The 24,707-nt window shown below is 39.8% G+C and overlaps 1 protein-coding gene across 7 annotated transcripts in view; it reads right to left on the bottom strand.

The window, feature by feature from the left end:
• Positions 1-24,707, bottom strand: part of RNF130 (ring finger protein 130) — a 115,089-nt gene that overhangs the window by 59,614 nt on the left and 30,768 nt on the right. For all 7 annotated transcript variants that reach the window (XM_044777137.2, XM_070516911.1, XM_070516906.1 and 4 more), the window contains exon 3: positions 10,078-10,328. In XM_044777137.2, coding sequence (XP_044633072.2) covers positions 10,078-10,328 — 251 coding nt within the window. The remainder of the gene's footprint in view (positions 1-10,077; positions 10,329-24,707) is intronic.

Raw genomic sequence — 24,707 nt, 5'->3', positions numbered from 1 at the left:
TCCATACTCATTGATTTTCTGTCTACTTATTCTTTCAACTACTGAGAGAAGGGTACTGAAATCTGACTCTAACTGCAGGTTTCTCCATTTCTCACTTCAGTTCTATCAGTTTTCATTTCGTATTAGTTTGAACCTTTGTTATTAAGTGCCTGGAAACTCTCTCAAAACATTAAGCTGGATAATCTTAGGGCTGATCTCTTTTGTTTCCCATTTCTTAGGGATCATTGGCCTTTGTTGCCTGTTGCTCAGTGTCTCAAAAACATTGTTTCATATATTTGCTTTTTTTCTTTTTTAACTGCTTCAGGCAGGAGGGTAAACCAAGTCCATTACTCCATCTTGGCCAAAAGCAGAAGTCTCCACCATACTTTTTTTTTTAATGCTATTTTTATAAGACAAAACTGGGTTATTTGTCCTACAGAATGTCCCCCATCCTAAATTTAGTTGGTTGTTTCCTCCTGGTGTCATTTTCCTTGGCCCATTTCTGAGGAAATGGTTGTTAGATTCAGGTTCCCTTGCTTTGGCAAGAATACCTCCTAGATTGTGCAGTGTACTTCCTAATAACCCACCGTGAGGGTATAATGTTAGATGGTCCAACTTTCAGCGATATCAAGCAGGATCAGTGGTTCAGGTTCTGTCAGCTTGATCCATCCATTATAAAGCTCCATCAGTCCTTCAAATAATTTTAGCGTCCACTGATGACCACTGTCTAAATCCATCATTTCATTACGGGTTACACAGTGGTGATTTTCTAATTCTATACATTAGCTGGAATTCTTCCATGAAGACCTTTCCCTCATCACTTAGGGCCTAGTACTCGGAGAGGTAAGAAGGGCCTGAATTGGGCAAGTGGCAGTAAGGATAGAGAGGACAGGACAAAGCGAAGGAAGACTGAAGAGGCAAAACTGACAGAACCTAGTGGCTGGCTGACTGACATGGGGGCAGGAGAGTAGAGAGGTGTTAAGACACTGTCCCAGCTTTCAGCTAGGTGACTAGCTGTGTGGGAGTGGCGTCACACAGATTAGGGACCATGAGAAAGAGGAGAGCAGGCGCTGCTCGGAGACGGAGTTCAGGCTTCAGGGAGCCGACATGAATGCATGTAGGGCATCTAATTAGAGATCTCCCACAAATGTGTGGACACATCACCCCTCCATTTCTGAACTTTCAAAACCTCCTGTGGCAAAAATAAAAAACATCTTTTCTCTGCGTTTGACATTAATGTCAAGTATCTTCACTGTAGTATTTTTCTTGGGACTTGGCTTCTGTGTTACTACCTCCTTCTAGATCATCCCTGAGTTTTAATTCCTTCCCTCAACAGTCTCATCACTTTGTGACAAGTAGACCTCAGCTATGATTTTTGTCTCTTACTTGAATCTGTCTAAAAGCCACTGTTTTTTGCCTCTTAGTTTTAATATTATTTGCATCCTGCTGACTCTGAAACATCTAAGACAAAGCACAAATTTCTTTCATGAAGATCACTTTTTATTATGGTCCCTTTCCTCCACCAGACCACCATGTCATTAAGTCACTGTTTTTCAAGGTGTGGTCCGTGAGGCAAATGCTTTAAAGCCACCCTGGGTGCTTAATAACAATAATACGAACTAATGACGGTATTTATAGTAACTAAGATTTACTCAGTACATACCCTGTGCCAGGTAGCCCTCCACATATACTGACCCATGTAACCCTCACAATCATTTTATGAGAAAGGAACTACATTATGCTCATTTTAGGGAAGAGGAGATCGAGGCTCAGAGAGATTAAGTAACTTGCCCAGACTGAAAACTGGTAAGTTCTATCCAGACTTCCCAACTCCAACTGGAAGGGGGAAGTGTCTCAGGAATTTCTAGTTTTAAAAAGTGTTCTCTGGGGCCAGCCTGGTGGTGTAGTGGTTAAGTTTGTGCGCTCCGTTTTGGTGGCCTGGGGTTCTCGGGTTCAGATCCACGGCGAGGACCTACACACTGCTCATCAAGCCACACTGTGGTGGTGTCCCACATACAAAGTAGAGCAAGACTGGCAACGGATGCTAGCTCAGCGACAATCCTCCTCAAGCAAAAAGAGGAAGACCGGCAACAGATGTTAGCTCAGCGACAATCTTCCCCTCTCTGTCTCACACACACACACGTGTTCTCCCCACCAAAAAAAAAAAAAAGAAGAAGAAGAAAATGTCCCCATATGATTCTTTTACACACTAAAGTTTGAGACTCACTAAACTAAGTATAACTACCAACCCCAGTTTCCAAAGCACTTCCTGTAACGCTCCACCCACTCTCTCATATTCTCTGCACTTCTGACTGTGCCCTATTGTTTAGGTAATAAAACTATTCAAGTTTCCAACTCGCCACACAAAGAATGTCAGAATGGGACAAAACCACAGGGATGCATCATTTTACAAGGAGAAAACCCAAAGCCAGAGAAAGCGGGGGTGATCTATCTAAAGTTAGTAAAAGTGCTGAGACTAGAACCGTAGGTCCCTTGCCTTTCTAGTCCAGCTGTTTTCCCATTATAAATGCTCAAAAGACTTGCCATATTATAAAATAAGAAGAGATACTGGTGTTCAGGGGCCAGATTATCTGATACCAATGTGAACACTATTCTATACTGGATGCAGAGTGTCCAAAAGTTTTAAATTGGTAGAAAACAATTTGAAACAACTCATACTGCTTAATCTACCAGGGATAATTTCCTCAAAGCTAGATGTTTCACAGTGTACTGAGGACAAGTCACTTCAGTGAAACTCATGTCAGGTTTCTCTTTTCAGTCACCAGAACTCTCCCTCAGGCACAGAATTAAGTCTGTATCAGCAGTAGGGTCTTCTTTTAAACATCAGTGAGATCCAGGTGCTGTGAATAAAACTTCTCCCTGAGTGAAAATAGTCTGTAGTCTGCACTCTCTTTCATTCACTGTCTCCTCACTACCCCTTCTTTTCCTTTTTGTCTCAAAATAAGTGCGCGCAATGCTTTTCCAAGGCAACCATCTGCCTGTGCCCCTAGTCCATCCCCCGCTCTGTACAGACTCACGCTTTACTAATATTGTTTTCCTTTGCTCTTTGATATTTCCCTTTTTAAGAGCACCTTTCCCCTAAGCCTCTCCCATCAGAAAAAACCTTCCATCACTCCACTGCTAAAACCTTTGATGAATCTGTACTGCTCAGAGAGTAAAGCCTACACTCTTCAGCATGAGATTCAAGCCCTTCATCTAGTGTCAATGTACTCATCCAGAATCCATTCACAGTCTCAGGTCTCCTCCCCACTATTCCTGATGCCATTCAGCTCTCCTCTCTCTCCTTTCATCTCTCCACGGCTTTGTGGAAAATGACCCCTTTGCCTGACTTTCCTGCCAGTCTCTGTCTGCTGAAGGCTTATTCATTCTTTAAAATTCAGCTCAAATGTCACTACCTCCTCTGCGAAGTGGCCTGACTCGCCTAGAGTAATAACACTCTATCCCGAAGAACAGCCCCTATCCCACACGGTAGTCTGATTGTGCCTGCCCACCTTCCCAGCAGAATGGAAGCTCATTCTTTAATTCGTTTAAACTTTTACTGAGTCAGTGTGACATGCCAGGTCCTGGCATGTGATAAAAAGTGTGGTAAAATAACATATTCTCAGCTCAAACATCTATTTTCCTTTTCTGGGCTTCTGGAATTGTTAATCCCTAATAAACATAATAAACAAAATTCAATCTACCATCCAACAATGACAAAAGAAGTCTGTCTCTTTTGATTACAAAATCTTTTCCTAGGGGAGAAATCTTGACAGTATGCACAAAACCCCCCATCCTCCCACCCAATCTGGAAGGAAAAAACTTTTTAACCCACCATTTTTCAAAGATTAACTGTATATATGCAATGTGTTAGCCTTCCTCTGAAGAACATTCAGTATTCTTGCATACTCTCAAAAAGCAAGTGCATACTCCATTTAGCTATGTTCCAAGACAAAAATGGGCAACAAAAGCATATTTTGTTTCAGTAACCTTGAGATATTTATGAAGTCTAAGAACACTGTATATACATTTTGGCAAGGAGTTTTAACAAATTTTAAATGCCTTAAAAACTGTGTTTTCACAGGGAATATTCATAAGAAGACACCCTAAGCTCAGGAGTCCATCAGGTTGTGGAATTGTTTATATCCGCCCTATTCCTCAACAGTAAAATAGAAATTCTGTTCTTCTGTTTTGGGAATCAAACTTGACTACTTTGTGATTAAAGGTGCAATATTAACCATGTAATTGTGAAAAAGTTTATATTTTTCAGAAAAACCTTAGGTACCCTTTCAGTATAAGACACCAAGCATCTATCCTGCTATGTGAAATAACTATGACTGACTTATTAGAAGGTGACACTGAAGTTTACCATCAGCCATCATCTGAGCTATCTGTGCCTGGGTCAGAATGCATTTGGATGCATCCTAACAGTTCTTCAGGAAGAGCAAACCACAGATACTTAGCAGTAAACTAAAACACCAAAGCAGGAGATTCTTTCACATATAAAATGGTGGCAATCGTGAGCTTTACACTGTGCTCAGAGAGTTATTCACAATAAATGGCTCTCTTTGGTAGCATATTCCATAGAAATGACTGCTTCATGATGACAGTTTGTGGGAGAAAATGAGCTTCTCCTGACACTCACTGCGTTTCCTTTGCTAATAGTTCTGGCGTCTCTTTTAAAATAGCCAAAGGTTTCAACCAGTTGAGTTGCTGCCACCTCCTTATTAAACTTTAATAAGCTAAGCTTTTTAAGTGACATAAAAATTTCATCAAGTGTTTCTCAATCTGAGGAAAAACGGAAGGAGGAAAAAAGGTCAGAACATCACCGTCCACTACAGTGGCGTCTGGAGAACACTTTGGAAGCCTGAGCATAGCCACCTGCAAACTAAACGCTAGGAAACAAGTTCCGTTTGTGGCCTGTGCCAGATGGTGACTGTGCTGACTCCTCCATCACACACGGGCCCCACGCCGCGTGCTAATTAAAGCACTACCGTCAAACAGCAGGCTCTAGGGACAAACCATTTGCTTTTTTCAAAAGGCCCTGGGATGGCTATATCCAACCCACTATTACAGGGTTTTCTTCAAGAATATCATTTCAGAGCAACTCTTGATCATTATACTTTTAGTGTTTCATAATGGCAACATATCAAAAAACCAAATCTTTAATTTAAAAAAAGGAGTATAGCGTGCGACATATGAAGCTAATAAGAGAAGGAACAGACAAAAGAGTTGAAAGAGGTGAGCTGCCTCTAAGAAACAAGAATTAGAGGAGGGAAGGACTGGGCAGGGAACCAAGCCTGGTGGTACTGTTTATTTTTTAAAATAATGTTCATGTATTATATTGGTTAAAATTTTTAATTAAAAAATGAAAGCAACATCACTGAATAAAGAAGCTTATTAAAGAAACACTTAAATGTTGTACTGTCCTTCAAGAAGCTGAAGAACTTCAGCTGACATCTATTTTCTTCAAACATCTTTAGACAGAATTTCTTGCCAGATGCTTTGATGGTAAATATACAAATGCTGTCATTTTGTTAGTGTTGATCTGACTCTGCATTCCTCCATTTCATCAGAACTTGATTTCACAACTATTTATTTTGTTAAAAGTCTTGTAAAATTGGTGCATTCTATGTGAAGGCTGTACATTTGATTTCATACACGTATATCCAATAATCTTTTCTATGAAAGTGGCATGTTTTTAGATCAGTTAACACTCTCATTTCGTATTCCTTTATCACATCAATCACCCGTGTCCGAGTCAAAATGCATGTGAGATGCTATGGGGACTTTCTGTCCTGCCATGATGGAATAGTCCCACTCCTCTCAGGTCCTCCCCCTTACACCTAAAAAACAAACAAGTACAAGGAGTCTCTGAGGTAGAAAGAAGAGGTTGGTTGCCTAGGACTTTGAGACTTGAAGAATGCAGAGTGGTGAATTTCCTGGGCTTCCTTATGCCTCTCATATATCTGAGACAATGTGCTACAGAAGCCTGCAAACTGGAACTGTCAACAGGAACAGACCAAAAAAAAGCCTGCTGCCCCTCGCCAAAGTACCAGGAAGAGTGGCCCATACCTGTCTACTCTCTAACAAGCACCAATGGAAAACCTCACCCTGCTTCCCACCACAGTTTCAGCAGGGCCCAGCGGGAAGGCGATCTTCCCACCCCACCTGCTCTCAGAAACAAGTGAGTGCACTGATCTAAGTGACATCTACAGAACACTCCACCCAACAGTAGAATACACATTTTTTTCAAGCATCCATGGAACATTTACCAAGACAACCATATCCTAGGTCATAAAACAAACCTCAACAAATCTAAAAGAATTGAAATCATACAGAGTATTTCTCTGATCATAATGGAATCAAACTAAAAATCGTTAACACTAAGATAACAGCAAAATCTCCAAACAACTGGAAATTAAACAACACACTTCTAAATCCACGGGTCAAATAGGAAGTCTCAAAAGAAAAAGTCACATAAAATTGAAGGAAAATGAAAATACAGGATATCAAAGTGAGACACACATAGCTAAACTAATGCTGAGAGAGACATCTATAGCACTCAATGCTTACATTAGAAAGAGGAAAGGTTTCAAACAAATTAAGTCCGTTCTTTAAAAAAGAAATGGGAAAAAAGCTGGTTCTTTGGAAAAAATCAATAAAATCAACAAATTTCTAGCAAGACTGACAAAGATAAAGAGAGAAGATACAAATCACTAAAATCAAGAATGAACAGGGAATATCACCACTGCAAAATTAAATTAATACAGGGGAACCTCACTTAAAATGGAGTTGGGAAGTCCTGTAGGGGCGGTCCCCCACACAGGCCATGGGTTGCTTGACATCTCAGCAGGAAGGGCAACTGCTTTACTGCTCCAGTGGCAAGGAAGATACTCTCCTTGCCCAGCAACAGCCCAGCCAAGCAGAAGCCGTCGCCACCCTGAACTCTTACTTTCTTCCAACGACTTTTCATTTAGAACAGCCCTTCCCAACTTCCCCCCATTTTTCTTTAAAAGCAAGCTCTCCTCCTCTGTTCTTGGATTTGCCTATGGTCCACTATAGCTTGCATTTCCGAAACTCTAATTCCTCTGGCTATTCCTGAATAAATTCATTTTCTTGGCAAGATAACTGGCTATTTTATTTAAAGCTGACACTACAGACGTTGCAGCTATTAAAAGGAGAACAAGTGAATGCCATGAACAATGCCATGAGACACGAACAGGGTCTGTATGCTGAAAACTATCAAATGCTGATACAAGAAATTTTAAAAGACCTAAATTAATGGAAAAGCATACAAAGTTCATGGAATGGAAGATTCAACATAGTAAATATATCAATTCTCCTCAAATTGATCTATAGGTTTAATGCAGTCATATCAAAATCCCAGCAAGGTTTTTTTTTTTTCCTGTAGATACACAGACAATTTATATAGAAAGGCTCAAGGACCTAGAATAGATAAAACAATCTTGAAAAATAAGAATAAAGTGGGAGGGGGGCTGGCCTGGTGGCGCAGTAGTTAAGTGTGCAGGTTCTGGTTCTTGGCGGACCGGGGTTCACAGGTTCGGATCCCGGGTACGGACGTGGCACCGCTTGGCAAAAGCCATGCTGTGGTAGGTGTCCCACGTATAAAGTAGAGGAAGATGGGCATGGATGTTGGCTCAGGGCCAGTCTTCCTCAGCAAAAAGAGGAGGATTGGCATTAGTTAGCTCAGGGCTAGTCTTTCTCAAAAAAAAAAAAAAGAATAAAGTGGGAAGAATCAATCTACCTAATACTCAGGCTTAATATATAGCTACAGTAATCAAGACAGTGTGGTATGGACAGAAGGAAAGACACATCAATGAGTGGAATTGAACAGAAAGCCCAGATACATACCCATACAAATATGCCCAATTGAGTTTCGACCAAGGTGAAATACTGGACTATATACAAAAGCAAAAAAAATGAACCTCAACCTAAACCTCACTCTTTATCCAAAAATTAATTCAAAGTGGATCATGGACTTAAAAGTAAAACATAAAACTATAAAACTTTTAGAAAAATAATAGAAAATCTTTGGGATCTACGGCTAGACAAAGAGTTTTTAGATTTGATAACAAAAGCAAGATTCATAAAAGGAAAAACTCATAAATTAAACCTTATCAAAATTTAAAATTTTTGTTCTTCAAAAGACCCTGTTAAAGAAGTTGAAAAGACAAGATACATACTGGGGGAAAATTTTTGCAAACCACAATTTTGACAAAGTACTTTTACCTAGAATGTATAAAAAAGAACTCTCAACACTCAACAGCAAAAAACAAATAAGCCAGGTAGACAATGGGCAAAAGACATGAACAGACATTTCACTGAAGAGGATATACAAATGGCAAACACACACATGAAAAGACGTTCAACATCAGTAGCCATTAAAGAAATGCAGAGTAAAACCACAAAAAGAGATGTTACTATACACCTATCATACTTGCTAAAATAAAAAATAGGGACAATGTCCAAATGCTGTCCAGAATGCAAAGGAACTGGATCCAGGATATGTTTCTAGCGGGGATGTAAAATAACACAGCTTGGGAAAGACTATGGCAGGTTCTTACAAAATTAAATACGTGCTTACCATAACATTCAGAAATCGCACCCCTGAACATTTATTCCAGGCAAATGAAAAGGCATGTTCACAAAAAAACCTGTACATAAATATTCACAGCCAATTTATTTATAATAGCCCAAAACTGGCAACAGTTTGGTTAAGTACAAGTTAAACTGGAGAAATTTGAGTACGATCAGTGGACTGTGTCCAAGCCAATACTCTCGTTGTAATATTTACTATAGTTATGCAAGATTTTACCATTGGAGGGAAATGGGTGAAGGGTATATGGGATCTCTATTATTTCTTACAAATGCATGTGAATCTACAATTATCTCAAAACCAGAAGTTTAACAAACATAAAGGACTGGTATTCCTGATAAAAATGCATATAACCTGGATCTAATCATGAAGGAAGATCAGACATCAGACAAACTCAAATGCAAAACAATCGGCCTACACTCTTCAAAACTGCCAATGTCAGATCAAACAGATTCACAGAGACACGACAAATGAATGCAACATACCATCTGATCAGATCAATTCAGGGTTTTTTTTGCTATAAAGGACACGAACAAGATAATCTTACAAAACTTAGAAAAGGTCTACAGATCAGATAATGGTATTGTATCATTATTATCTTCCTGATTTTGACAATCATACTGAGGTTACGTAAGACAATGTTCTCGCTTTTAGAAAATACATCATGAAGTATTTAAGGGTAAAGGGGCATCATATCTCACACTTCCTCTCAAATGGTTAAAAAAAGTTTATACACAACACAAGAGGAAATATGGCAAAATGTTAACAGTTGGAGAATCTGGGTAAGGGAATACTTTATACTATTCTTCCAACTTTTCTATAAGTCTAAAATAATAAAAAATTTTAAAAGTGTCTAGGATACTGCACAGAGCCTGGCACATAAATGTTCAACAAATTTTATACTTATTTTCAGATGAAGAAATATCTCTCCTACTGGTATCTCTTCTAAGCATCTTCTACTAAGTATCTTTTCTACTGGTCCTTCCCTACCTCACCATTCACAGATAAGCTTAGATAGGACAGATAATTTATTTTTAATTGATTTATTTTTTCTGAATAGAGAATACATAGTTCAAAATTCACATGGGAAAAAAAGTCACAGGGAACCAAAGGGTGTACAGTGAAGTCTCCCTCTCCCGTCCTCCCAGCTCCCCTCACCTCTGACAACCAATCTGCCAGGTTCAAAATGCAATCGTGGGATACTTCTTCAAATCACTAGAATTAGTTAGATCATACTATAGTAAGCTAACCATCTACCTAGAATATTCCAAGTGGTCACTATAAATTTAATAATTTCCCCATTTAGGCATTTAAAATACCCTTAAATATTTGTGCAGATATATTTTCAACATACTAAAATGGGTAAGGGTTACAACTTTTTTTTCAAATGAAAAAATATTTGTATTATGTACGATCACAATAGAAGTCTATGAATTACGGCCGGTAGGCATCAATCACTATAGGGCACTGCAGCTCACCTGGTTCCTGTCGCGTGCATTTGTGTACCTGATCTTCTGGATGAAGTAGAATATCAGCCATGCTGAAGAAATAATCATCAAAACAATAAAGGATATTGACACGAAGACTAGAGAGCCTCGGCTGAAGTTCTTAGGTGGCATTCGCGTTCCAACAGCTATTGTCATTTGTACAGAGATGTTTTTCTCCAGATAACTCAAAATATCCTTACCCCTCAACTCTGTAATCATGACAGCAATAATATCTCCAGTGCCTGTAATGTAAAATAAATAAATATACTCAAGTGACATTTAAAATTTGTAGAAACATCAACTATACAAAAATTCTACTTAGAACAACCACTGTGATTTCTGCTGATGGCACAAGTCTACAGCTTCAACTTTTCAAATGAAGTGAAGCTGCGGTGTGGTATGCAGGCACCAGTGGCAACAGGAGTTTGTTGTGTAGCACTTAAGATTTAAACACACTTTAGGCATAACATGATGGCAGTGTTAACAGCCATATTAACTTGTCTTACAACTATATTTAAAAAACAGATTACTAAATCAGCCAAATGTGACAACAGACAGTACAAAACATTATATTATACAGCCAACAGAAATGTAATAAAATCACAGCAGGTTTTCATTGTCAAACGTTTTCCATCTTAAAATGCACTTTAGAAGGTCCCAACTCCTTAAGAAAAGAACACTCTTATTTCAAACTGGTTACTTTTTGCACTAAACATTCTCAGAAACATTTACAAAGCATCTACAGCGGGTAGAACTAGTACAGGAAGAAGTACAGGGCATGCGGTTTCATAATATCACTGAGACTTAGGACACCAATCTGATAACAGAGTTGCAACAGCAAAATGCCAATGGTGGCATCTTTTATTAATAACAGTTGAACCAACTTTGGTCCTATGTCTAGACCTGACTGGAGGAAGGTTCCTTCCTAGTTCACCCCAGAGCCCTTGGAAATCAAACCCTTCCTGAGACAAGTACAGGCTTCAACATTCTGGACTAGTTTGGCATCACAGTACTTCCAACTTGTAACAGCTGTCCAGAAGTTCAGCCACAGCCACAAACTATTTAAGTTAATTGTAAGGATGTTCTTAAGTCGCTCTTCTAGTCATCTAGTTCTTTCACTTACGTAATTTCCAGAAGCAGTAATACAATAAGGGCATGTGACTCTCTCTCTCCCATGCACAGCATGAAACTGCTCTCCCTTTCCTCCTCCACAAAGGGAATAATTCCCTACTTTCTTTTAAGGAAAAAAAGAAGTCTGTCTACCACCAATCTAGCTGTCAGCGATCGTCCTTTCATAAGTGAAGTTGCCTGTGGTAACGTGCAACTGCTCCCACCTGCCTTCTTCAGAGAGCCCCTAGGACTCTGGGGGTCAGAGGAAGGAGAACACACACTTTATTTTGGGAAAGAGAAAATTATAACCATTAACTCAAATTTTAAAGAGGTTTGTGCATATAAATATAAATCACCAAAACAAAATAAAACTCCCCAAACTTGCCCTTTCAAAGGCTTCTTCAAGGAATAATACTGAATATTTGGCTTCTACGTTTTGTTTATCATATTTAACTAAAAGGACTATGCTAGTATCATGTGCAGTCAAAGGACCACATGGAACTGAAAAGAAATTCAGTAACTAAAAGGAGTTTTATGAAAAGCTTAACCCAATGGAACACACAGCTTTGTACTACTTATTCAAAATTGTGCCAGCCACTTTATCAGAACATCAGTTTATCAGAATACTGACTAAAAACCCAACAACAAAAAGAAAACTACAAAAGTAAAGAAAGCAACAAAGTTAACATCTAATTATCTTTCTGAGTAAGAGATCTGATCAGTAAATTACATAAAATCATAAAGTAATGCTAAGCCATTTTAAATTTCCATTTAGAAACCATAGGTTTGTTCTTTCAACATGTTGTTCAACAGGCAATGATCTGTGGTATAAGATACCAGGTATGGCTATAAAGTAACTGAGACGGATCCCACAAGCGACACATGACAATCAGTCTCATTGCTTTATAACCACACCAGGTACAAGCGGTTTAGAGTCAGTTCTGAGGCTCCCTTGAAGACACAAGCTGAAGGAGGAGCAGGGAGAGCTGCACAGGTGGCCCAGGGAACCATCCATGCAATTTCACGCATTCAAAGAGCACTAGATGAGCACCACCTAATTTCAATGGGAAAGCTGTTTGGGAAAAGAAACATTTAATTATTTCAACCATCCATTCAACAATATTTATTGAGCACATACTATGATCAAGTTCCCTAACATTCACCTTTCAAAGAAGAGTGGAAAATTACCTTCTTTGAAGTAATAGAAAATGTATATATTGGTCTCTGCCCCTGGTTCCTGGCACAAACCTCCTAAAACTCTTGCAATTTTTCTAAGTGATAAGAGCATTAGGAGCATCTTTCATTCTAATATTTGGTCTTTGATGCTGGTTTCTGACGCACAGCTCCTAAATCCCGTGGAATTTCCTGTGTTCGACAGGAGTGTCTTTTGTTCTAACGAGGCAACTCTTGGACAGCTTCAGGATGGGGGCTGATCACCAGAAAGACCAAGCCATGATGAGAAATTTGGAACTTTCAGCCTCATTCCCCCATCCTACGGGGAGGGGAGAGGAACTGGAGACTGAATTAATGAGTGATCATGCCTACAGAACGAAGCCTCCATAAAAATCCCAAAAGTATGAGATTCGGAGAGCTTCCAGGTTGGTGAACACGTGCAAGTGCTGGGAGGGTGGTGCGCCGGAAGGCCCCTTCCTACATCTTGCCCTCTCTCTTTCTTCATCTGGGACTTGAGATCGGCTTCCGAAGTGGGGGTGGAGGGGAGTGCCGTGGGACTGAGCCCTTAACTTACGGAATCAGATGCTAACTTTAGGTATAGTGTCTGAACTGAACTGAATTATAGGACACGTGGCTGGTGTTGCTGAGAACTGCTTGATACAGGGAAAACCCCACATGCATTTGGCGACCAGGAATGTGAGAGTGAAGCGTGCTGTGTGCGGAGTAAAGAAGACTCACAGGAGTGTTTTTCCACTACACCTGCTCTTGGTTACGTGAAAAGTGCATCTACCCTCAAAGGGCAAAGGAGAATCTTAAAGGGACTAGAGAGAGGAGCCAAACACAGGTAGTCTCATCAAGCTCGTATCAGAGACAAGACTGGGAAGAGTCACAGGAAAGGAGACCAAGACACTGCTGGTCAAGCAGGATGGAAAATCATCACAGCAGATCATCAGAATACTAGGAAAGGTACTAGTTTCTTAACCATTTTAGGTCACGCATCCCTTAGAGAATCTGATGATAGGGCCCCCTTCTAGAAGGAAAGTTCCTCCACAATTCTGCTAATTTCAGGAGAGGTTCATGCACCCCTCATTTCCACCCCTAAAGCTGATCTGGGCTCAAAGACCCTGAGTTAAGGATGCCTCAGACACTTGCCTTTTAAAGATTTGTGAAACCTTGGCCCAGCTTCTGGGGAAGATTAGTGTCAGAGAAAATGCAAGCTTTGGGATAAAACCAAGTGGCGATTGATAAGAGTAAGGGACTAATTAGACTGTAATGATGTAAACACTCAAGGAGAGGCGGCAAATAGTGGAACCTCCACCACCACTCCCATCACTCCCATCTCCACCCCGGGCAAACACCGCTCATAAACCAGGCCATGGCCTCAGAATCCTGTGCATTTCCATGCCTGGCAGCCAGGATTAACCTGACAGACATAGCAATGAAGTAAAACTTGGTTGTGATACCTGCTTTCACCTGTTTTCTTGAAAACTTTCTCCAGGGTTTTTAATGCTAATGTTAATGCTTTAATGTTAATCAAACTCACTGAATTTGGCTACTGTAATAAACAATTCTATTCTTTCTCCTTTTATTTTGAGAATTTTCAAACCCACAGAACAGTTTTAATACTATGAACCCTCACACACTTTTTATTTAGATTTGTCAACTGGTAACATTTTACCTTTTTTATGTATTTATTATATGTGTATTTATTTTTGCTGAACCAACTGAGAGTAAGGTGCAAACATCATGACATTTCCTCCTGAAATACTTCAGCATTATCTCTTAAGAAAAAGGACACAATGGGTTCATCACTCTCAAGAAACTGAACTCTGATACAAGGCTGTTCTGTAATATACAGTCCGTGTTCAAATCTCTCTGCCTGGTTCTAAAGTGACTTTCAGAATTGTTTGGTGTAGTACCCAGGACCCAATCAGGCCCTGATGCATGGTGTTTGGTTGTCTCATCTCATTAGTCTCCTCTGATCTAATTCAGGTCCTCAGCCACTTCTGGTCGTTCACAACATTGACCTTTTTGGTGAGTCCAGGCCATATCTTTTGAAAATGTTCCTCGATCTGGATTTGCCCATTTCCTCATGACCAGATGTCCAAAGTCAACATGTCTGTAGGAATGCTAGACAGGTGATGCTGCGTCCTTTCAGTGCGCCACAGCAGGAAGCACATGCAAGTTTTACCTTTATTGGTGATGGCGAATTTTATCACTTGGCTAATCTGGTATCTGCCAGATTCCTCCACTGTAAACGAATGCGCTTCTTTTTTCTTTCTTTTTTTTTCCTTTTTCTCCCCAAACCCCCCCGGTGCATAGCTGCATATTCTTTGTTGTGGGTCCTTCTAGTTGTAGCATGTGGGACGCTGCTTCAGCGTGGTGTGATGAGCAGTGCCATGTCTGCGCCCAGGATTCGAACCAATGAAGCACTGGGCCGCCTGCAGTGGAGCGAGCAAACTTAACCACTCGGCCACAGGGCCAGCCCCTGCTCTTCTTTTTTCAATTAATAAGCGATCTGTGGGGTGATGCTTTCAGAACATCTAGTTCCCCAGTGATCCCGCACCACTGATGCTCACTTGAAAACAGTTACTACAACTGCATTTGCAAAATGGTGATTTTCTAATGCTACAATTTCTTCCACATTTGTAAAGTGGTTCTGTAATCAGAGGCAGTAACATATTTTTCTACTTATCTTTTTTCTCATTAAAACAACAGAACTGCTGGGTGGGCAATTTTTCTGTAAAAAACAGCCCCCTAGAAAATTCCATTTTTCAATGGGAAAAAAAGATAAGTAGAAAAATATGGTAATGCTGCTGTAATCCTGATTACAAAATCAATTTTCAGGGGCCAAGGAAAGGAATCTCAGAACTGACCTCCTTTGGGCTCTGCAGTCAGAATGTCTAGGTTTAAATGGTAGCAAGATACTTATTAACCTCTCTGAACTTCACTTTCTTCCTTCAAAAAATGAGATCACCTGCAGGTAATTACATCACACTTTCCTTGTTTTTGATGACTCTCGGGAGGAAACCAAAGCCCTCCCACTGAATTTTGGAACTCCTACTCCCTCTTCAATTCCTCCCCAGCACCTCAGGATGCACTCAGGCACCTGCTGACCAACAATATGCTCAACTTCCCAGAGTCGGTGCTTAAGCTCAGGGAGTCGCCGGAGTTGGGAAGTATCAGAAATCTGCTCCCCCTACACACAATCCCCCTTCACCGAGTCCTGGAACGAGTCTCAGGCAAGCCCTGGTCAGCTGGGCAGAGGCTTTAACCCCAGAACTGCAAATCCAGGAAGAGGGAGTATGAGCTGTCTGAGGCACCAGGCCCCAAGTGCAGAGGCGCTTTTACCAGTTTGAAAGCAGCTTCTCTGAAGGAAGAGAGTGTCAGCACGATGGTATCCAATTGGGACCAACCAAGGTTCCCAAAGCTAACTCGTAATTGTGCTGAAACTTGAACCTGAACCTCCTGCCACAAGGCCAACATACAGGAGCTCAGTGTGTGTGTCACTGAGCGGTTCCACAGTGATTTGATAATTCTTGATGACACCTGGCTGCAGTTTGTACTCAAAAAGAATAAAGGTGTCCTGACCCCTTGTTCCTTCACTCCTCAGGCAGGCAGTTCTTCAATCTCACACAAGGAAGGCTCAGTGCCCAGCACTCAAACGTCAGTTTCTTCTACAATCTCCTGACCGTGTGAACTCATCATGGAATCTCTCTTTGAAAAAGAAAAGGTGGTCAGAAGAAAGCCCTCAATGGAAGAGAAAGTCACTTTCTTGCTTCAAGTAGAGAGGCAGAGAGGTAGGGGTTGGTAACGAGGAAGACAAATCACCAGTCACAGAATCTCTTAGTTAAGAGTTTTGGGGTCATCTTCAACAGAATACAGGGCCCTCCTATGAATTACTGACTCTTTAGGTAGCTGGCTCTATCCACAGGTAGCTTTAAGTGTTTATAACACTTAATATAAGTGTATAAGGTTTTCCTTATATGTAATTAAAATCTTGATTCCTAAATGCCCATTCATGGCTCTTGGCTCTCTTCTCTGGAGAAGCATCACCAAACAAATTCTATCTCACTTACTGATGGTATAAGATACCATCAACTGTAAGGTGCATCATTACTGTGTATATCACGGAGAAAAAAAATCCTGTCAATAAATTTTAAGATGTCATCGAATGTACAAAACACTCCAACTTCAAGTTTACGTCCCAGAATCAATGAAAATTCCTCTTCCACACAATAGTCCTTCATCTTCCCTGGGATTCCACCTCAGTCTTTCCTGCATACTAACTATTCCTGTAGTCCCAAATTATTCATTTAAAAAAATAGTTTTAAAGAATCTAATGCTAAGTATCGTATAAAAACATCTTTTCCCAAAACCATTCAAGAGTAAGTTACCAGCATGATGCCTCATCACCACCAAACATTTAGTGTGTATTCACCTATAAACAAAAAACATTTGTAAACAGAGTACAACCACCAAAATCAGGAAATTAACACTGATGCATTACTACTGCCTAATCTGAGGGTCCGTTCAAGTTTCCACAATCTCCAACCACGTCCTTTATACCAGTCCAGATCAGAGCCACACATCGCATTTAGCAGTCACGTCTCAGTCTCTGTCAGTCTGCAGCAGACTCTCAGACTTTCCTCGATGCTCATGATCCTGACACTTTTGAAGGTTACAGCCCAGTTATTCTGTAGAATGTCTTTCATTGCACTTATCTGGTGTTTCTCATGGGTGGACTCAGGTCGTGCGCCTTCGGCAGCAACGGCACAGAAGTGACGCGGTGCTCTTCTCAGCGTCTACCACCAGGGGGTGCAGTGTCGACATAGCCCATTACCAATGACATGCATTTTGATCATCTGGTACAAGTGATGACCTCCAGGCATTTCCACTGTGAAGTTCCTCTTTTTCCCTTCTGTAAGTAATTAGTAAGTATTCTGTGGGGAGGTACTTTGAGACCAGGTAAATATTCCATTTCTCACCAAACTTTCAATTTACTCTTACTTTGTAGATCAGTATGAACTCATAGTCTATTTTATTGAATGGGCTAAAATAGTTACTATCATTCATTTTGATGCTCAAATTCCAAATTGTGCTTGATAAAGCACTGTTTACAGACTTTTCTCATCCTGTTCTTTTTTGGACATCAGTTTTTCAATGTCTTTATTAAAACAAAATGCTAAAATGAACACAATACTTCCAACGTCAAGAGCAGCCTGAGACTGAATCTTCCTCCATCTGAGTATTTTTACGTCCACAGGGATACAGCCCAAGCCTTCAACACATTTTAGCAGACAAGGCACACACTAGTGTACTCTGAGCTTCCGTGACTGAAGTGCAGGAGGCCTCCACTTGAGCTGCTACTTAAGCCAGGCTCCACAAACACTCGTTACTAGTTTTTGAACCCAACTGCAGATGGACTTAATGAATATTTGCTTTTTGTTGTTCTACGTGTTCCAAGCTTTACCTAGCTGTATGTCATTTTTATGTTAAGATTCTTTTATTACAAGTTTTTGAGAAAAAAGTTCTAAACGGGTAGGAAGGAAAGGTTAAGTACAGAGTTAGGCATTCTACCCAGAGAAGATTTCCATCGAGAAGGAAGCAGCCTATGTTAGCTTTCGCACCAAGCACCAGAACTCTAAAAGCCTTCAAAAATCTGTTTAATCTTTAAAAATCTCAAAGTCTGAGAATTCAGTGAGCTGAAGAGTTAAGAAAATGGACGGTGGACGCTGGGAGCCAGGTTTCTCACTTTTGGAATGGGAGTTTAGAGAGGAGCAAGGGGAGAAAGCTAGAAGGATCCATGTGGTCATGGAGGAGACTTGGAGACCTGAGTAGGAACTCATTCCTAGCTTAATATAGCCACATATGGTTATATATAGAAATATTTATAGATATGTGTATATACAGGCATTAGTACACACACGTATTGCTCTGCTCTGTCAGTTAAGAAGGCCCATAAGCAACACAACCTCAATACTAACAAGCACACCTACTGCCCAGATCTGGGTTTCTAATACCATCTCCAACAAAGGGAAACCAGGGTTCCCTGCAGAAATGGCTGATTCTAGGACTGGGACAGGGAATATAAACAAGAGGAGCTTGAAATATCTTACAGTACTAGAAAGCAAGAAAGTAATCAAAAAGCAAAACAAACAAAAGAAACAAGACACACATGCTAATGGGAGCATGTCAAAGGACCCAAGAGCCAAGTGAAAGAGCTCGCAATGGCCAAAGCTAGAATAATCTGAGGATAAAACAGTACATAAACAAAGTAGTACTGTATTATAATACAAGGTATAAAATAGATATCCATGAGTCCATTCTGATATAAATAAATGACTGAATAAATAAATGGAGAAGAGACAAATCATCTATGTGGAATAATTCCAAGTAAGTATATAATACTCTGCCCTAAGGAGGGGGAGCCTAACCCCCGACCCCTTAACTGAGGGCTATGCATAGTGACCTCCTTCCAAGGAGTATTGTATGGAGAGACAAAAAGGAACTTGATGGTGGAGAAGTCTGACCAACACTCTCTCAGCCTGGTGGTCAAGGTCAACACCAAGACTGATCACTCCACGTGGGTCATAGGTATGTTGATATGATGTGATGAGACTGGCACTTCACATCTGTAGTCTTTCTCCTAAAAACCCATATCCTCAGTCTAATCACGAGAAAAACATCAAACAAGTCCCAACTGAAGGATATTCTGCAAAATACCTGAAGAGTAGTCCTAAAAACTTTCAAGGTCATCAAAAACAAGGAAAGTGTGAGAAACTGCCACAGACAAGAGGAGCCTAAGGAGACGCGACGACACAATGTCATGTGGGGTCCTGGCACAAAAAAGGACAGCAGAGAAAAACCAAGTCATCTGAATAAAGTATGCACTGTAATTAATAATAATGCACCAATATTGGTTCATCAATTATAACAAATGCACTATACCAATGTAAGATGTGAATAACGGGGGAAATGGGGTGCAGGGTTTATGGGAATGTTTTGAACTATCTTTGCAATTTTTCTGTAAATGTAAAACTGTTCTAAAAAATAAAGTTTGTTTTTAAAAAAAGACATTACATAAAAGGGAACAACTTCTCATCAGAAAAAATGGAGGCTAGAAAACAAAGAAACACTTCTAAAGTGTTCTGTCAAACCAGAATTCTGTATCTATGTCCTTGAAAAATGGTGGCAAGACAGATATTTTCAGACAAATGAATGATGAGAAAATTCATCACCAGCAGATCTGCACTGTAATAAATGATACAAAAATTATCTGGGCTGACAGGGAAAGGATACCAGATGGAACCCAGAGCTGCAGAAAGGAATAAAGAACACCAGACATGCTAAAATGCTGGTAAACAGAAAACCTATCAGTTTCCTTCATCAGTGCCATTCCCACCCCCTCACCAATGATGGACCCTTTTCAATCCTCCTGTGAAGGTTCCTTGGACTTAGCATTTGACAGTGGGTCTCATTTGGGACAGGGAAGCCCTCCTCGGGAATGTCTCTCTGGAATCTCTGGTGGAGGGGTTTGCATTAAAACAAACATGGAGGGGTGCCACTGACATTTAGTACAGCATGGGCTTAGGGGGCTACCATTCTGTAACGTGACAGCCCTGCTGAGCAAAGAACTATCCTGCCCCAAATACACCCGTCTCCACCCCACCAAAACCTGTGCTGAGGAATGCTGTGAGGCATCAGTCAAGGGGAAGGGAGCCTCACCAGACCTCTAACACGTGCAGCCAGGCTGCGTCATCTTCCTTAGCAGCTGTGCTCGTGGAGCTAACTCAGAGCTTGCAGCTCTAAGTCTAGGGTAATCATCATATGAACAGCCATCAAGTAAACAACGTCTTCCAACCTGTACCCTATGTAACTGATTTCTAACCTGGGATTCAAACCCATCCAGACCCTTTCTATTATTTCAGCTCCCTCCTCTTCTGCTGCTGGAAAGTAAAGGGTAAGCACAGGAAAGATAAAAAGGTAAAGCCAGTGAGGAGTTCAAATGGCCTGCTCAGGACATGGAGCCTGTGCCATCAGAGCTAGACAGGAGGACTGAGAGACAGGCCGCCTCAAGAGTCTCACAGAAGGCTTGTCACTTCCACTTCAGATTTAGAGAAATAAAGGAAAAATTCAGAGCTTATGCAAAGGTTTTAAAACAGAATCATCAGCAGTTATTTTTAAAAGCTATTTTTATTTTTTAAAAGCTACTGCTTAAGTGTTTCAGTTTTAGACTTTTCTGACAATTATGAATTTTTAAAAAGTGTATGGATCACATGGAAGATTTAGAAGAAATATTTTCAAACTCAGGCAAAAAGATACACACAATTTATACTCTTATTTCCTGTCATTGCAGTACGTTTAAACCGCAGGCTGTATCTTTTTTGCGATAATTACATCCATATTCAATTAGAACCTTTAAACAGTAAAACAAGAGCATGACTCTTATTCATTTTCCTGATGGGCTTCTGGAATAAAGATGATAGATTTACATTAAGTGGTCCAAATTATTGATAGTTAAAGGTATTTTGCAATGTGTTTGTGATTTCTTTTTACTTATTTTCATAAAGTGAATATTCCATATTTTACAAAGTGCGGTATTTTTCTACTCATTGCTAGATAATAAATATAGAGATAGATGAGTTTTTTTTAAGAGAATACGATGGGAAAAAGGTGAAGAGCTATTCATCTAATTCTGTCCAGTCAGTCAAAGGAACAATAAGAGGCATTAGATACTGCTGACTGACAGAAAAACAGAAAAGCAACATTATTTGGTTACGTTTATCTAAACTACCTCATCTTCCTTTTAACAATGGAAACAATATACGTGGATTCTTATAGACATACAAACAAAACTATAAAGGAGATGCCCAATTTAACAATGATTTGACACAATTTACGACTGTTAAACAGTAACAGTAAAGTCTATATAAATTTTTTTAAACCAGGAAAATAAATCTTTAACTTTCAGACAAATGTGCACTACCCAGGAGCCAATAACTTCCCCTTTATACTACCACATATCCGCTACCTACATTACAAAGAACTCATTCAGCTAACTAGAGCTAACAAATAAAACCACAAATGGAGTGGTCTTTCCTGTCAATGAAGTCATGGACACTGCCCTGGGAAAGATGTCCTTCAGTCAACAGATGAAGGGCGTTCTTTAGAACAAACACAAGCAAGCTCCTGAAACATTGTTGACAAGGCAAGAAAACAAAATACTGATCTTTAGCAATGTGGAATTTTAAAATTAGTCATAAAATATATCCTTAGATGGAAAGAAAGCTCAAGGAAATTAAAAGTCTTCATGAAATCATTTCAATGCAGCACAGATTTATTTGTTCAAGGTGTTTTGCTGACCACAGCGGAGAACGGAAAGATAAGACACGAACTTTAACGTAAACTGCAGTCCTTTCCCTACTGTCAGTCAAGTATGCAAATAATGACAACATGAAAGGAAAAGGACAATACTGTCAAAAGGGCACAAAAAGGCACTCTGCAGACTGCAGGGGCCTTGGACTGTAAACTCACTGAGGGTGTGATGCAGGGGTCTTTCTTTTTCAACTCCGATCACTTCATATTACAACGCATAACACAGGTTTCTTTACTCAAATGAAGGGTGGACATAACTGACATGTGAGCAAGGGAGGGCTAAAACATGGATCTCTGAGTCCACTCATTGAGATCTGGAGTTACAGGTTGTAGGGGGGCATCTAGTGACTCTGATGCAAGGGTCGTTAAACCTCACATGGACAGCACTGGGGATCTGTGGAGGTAGAGAGCAGCAGTGACATCTCAACGAGCCAGGAAAGCAAGCTCTCAGTGCATACAGACTTTCTACGTTGTTGTCCTCTCTGACAGAGATTCATGGCCTTTCCAAGTTAGACTGAGAGTCACAAGAAGCCTTCCCACACAGGAGGCAACTTGACCCATGCCACAGAGGAAGTCAGTGGAAAATCTAGGACTAAAACCTAGCTTTCCTGTCTTTACTTCCTTGTTTCTCAAAGCACGATCTGTGGACCAGTGGCAGTAGCATCACCTGGAAACTTGTTAAAACGAAACAATCTCAGGCTGTATACTAGACCTAATGAATCAGAACCTGCATTTTAATAAGATTCCCAGGTGATCCGTATGCTCATTCAAGTTTGAAAAGTACTCTAGAACATGTATCTAGGCGTGAAACTATTGGATCACAACGTATGAGTTCTTCAACAATATCCAATAGTGTCAAATTTCTCTAGCTATTGTACCAGTTTACTTTCTTACATCATCCTTTCTAATTTCCTATGTATCTACTTAGAACAATTTTAAACAAAAATCATTTTAAAAATAAAAAAAAAATTTCAATTTCAATTCTCAATTTTCCCTTTCTTAGAATCCTCAGATATTCTCATACTTAAAGACTCTCACTCAAGCTACTTCTCTCTGGTTTTGTGTGTAAAATAACATCAGTGGGAAAGAAAAACATATTTTGTTCACTAGAATTTCTCCCTCTCCATTCTCTTCATGTTTTCAGTAAGAAGAAATCACTATAGAATGATTAGATCCAAAATTTCAAACTGTTTTTCTTTCCTCTAAAACAGCTGAGGAGAGCAAACTGGCGCCTGCTCTGAGACCACAGCAAAAAAACCACTGTCTTGAATCCAGTGTCCTACACAGACATCCAGCTAGGGTAGACTGCCCCTAATCCTCCTTAGGTTTCCCTGAAGAAAAGTTATGGGTGATCTCTGGATGATGAAAATCACACATGCTCTCTATTTTACTCTTTGTGCTTTTCTTTAGTTTCAGGCTTTTTTAATGAGCATGTATTACTTCTGCAATTAGAAAAAATACATGTTAGTTCTAAAAGGCTTAATTTGAAAGGAAGAAAACAAGTCACAGAGCAATAAAATTTAAATCCATCTGCATTATTCTATCAAGATACACACAAAAGTATCAATGACTCAATTAGAGTGAACAGGTCTTTGTAAGATAACTATCTAAATATCGATTATGTAAAAATTAATTATATGATTAAAAGTTAATTCTTTAAATAAGTCATTAATCTTTAAAATTTTTACAAATGCAGCACTAAACTTTATGTAGGCTTCAACGTTGAGAGGGAGATTGGTGACCTGAAAGGACATCAACAGGCATGGGTCTGAGCCCTCTTCTGCCTCACCTGCTGCAGCCTCCCGGTCTGTAAGAGGGGGTAAGTGGCAAAGGCTGTCCAAGAAAATATAAATAAAAAGGCTCCTACACATCACATGTTATCAGGGAAACACAAATTAAAACAACCTATCAGAATGGCCAAAATACAGAACAGCTGACAACACCAAATGCTGCTCAGGATATAGAGGAAAAGGAACTATCATTCACTGCTGGTGGGGATGCAAAATGATACAGCCGCTGTGGAAAACAGTTTGGCAATTTCTTATAAACTAAACATCCTCCTAGTATACAACTCAGCAGTTGTGCTCCTTACTATTTACCCAAAGGAGCTGAAAACTTATGTCCACACAAAAACCTGCACACAAACATTTATAGCAGCTTTATTCATGATTGCTAAAACTTGGAAGAAATCAAGATGTTCTTCAGTAGTTGAATGGATAAACTTTGGTACATTCAGACAATGGAATATTATTCAGTGCTGAAAAGAAATGAGCTTTCAAGCCCTGAAAAGACAGGGAGGAAACTTAAATGCGTATTATTAAGTGAAAGAAGCCAGTCTGAAAAGGCTATATACTCTATGATTCCCACTATATGACACTCTAGAAAAGGCAAAACTGTGGAGACAGTAAAAAGATCAGTGGTTGCCAGGGGTTAGGGAGGGATGAATAGGCAGAGGAGAGGATTTTTAGGGCAGTGAAAATAATACCATAATGATGGATACATGTCATTATGCATTTGTCCAAACCCACAGAATGTACAACATGAAGAGTGAACCCTCATGTAAACTATGAGATCCATGTAACAAATGTACCACTACGGTGGGGGACGTTGATAATGGAGGAGGCTGGGCATGTGTGGGAGTAGGTGGTATATGGGAAATCTCTGTACCTTCCACTCAATTTTGCTGGGAATCTAAAACTGCTCTAAAAACTAAAGTCTACCAAAAAATAAAAACCAAAAAAAGCCCTTAGCAGAGTGCCTGCTACATACATATATATAGTAAGTGCTCAATAAATTGAAACTATTGTTATTAAAAGTTACATTATAAATATCCTGTTTCCACAAGAAATGAAGAAATATTGTTACTACTGTAATTATATTAATTATTAAGTCAGTCTCAACATTTATCCTGATAAGATAAAAAAGCTTCTTTCTCAAACAGGTAATCTTTGAGAATCCAT

The sequence above is a fragment of the Equus asinus genome, chromosome 9 (assembly GCF_041296235.1).
Source record: "Equus asinus isolate D_3611 breed Donkey chromosome 9, EquAss-T2T_v2, whole genome shotgun sequence".
NCBI lineage: Eukaryota > Metazoa > Chordata > Mammalia > Perissodactyla > Equidae > Equus > Equus asinus.
Note: the sequence above shows the minus strand (reverse complement) of the source record. Positions and strands in the feature narration are given on the sequence as shown.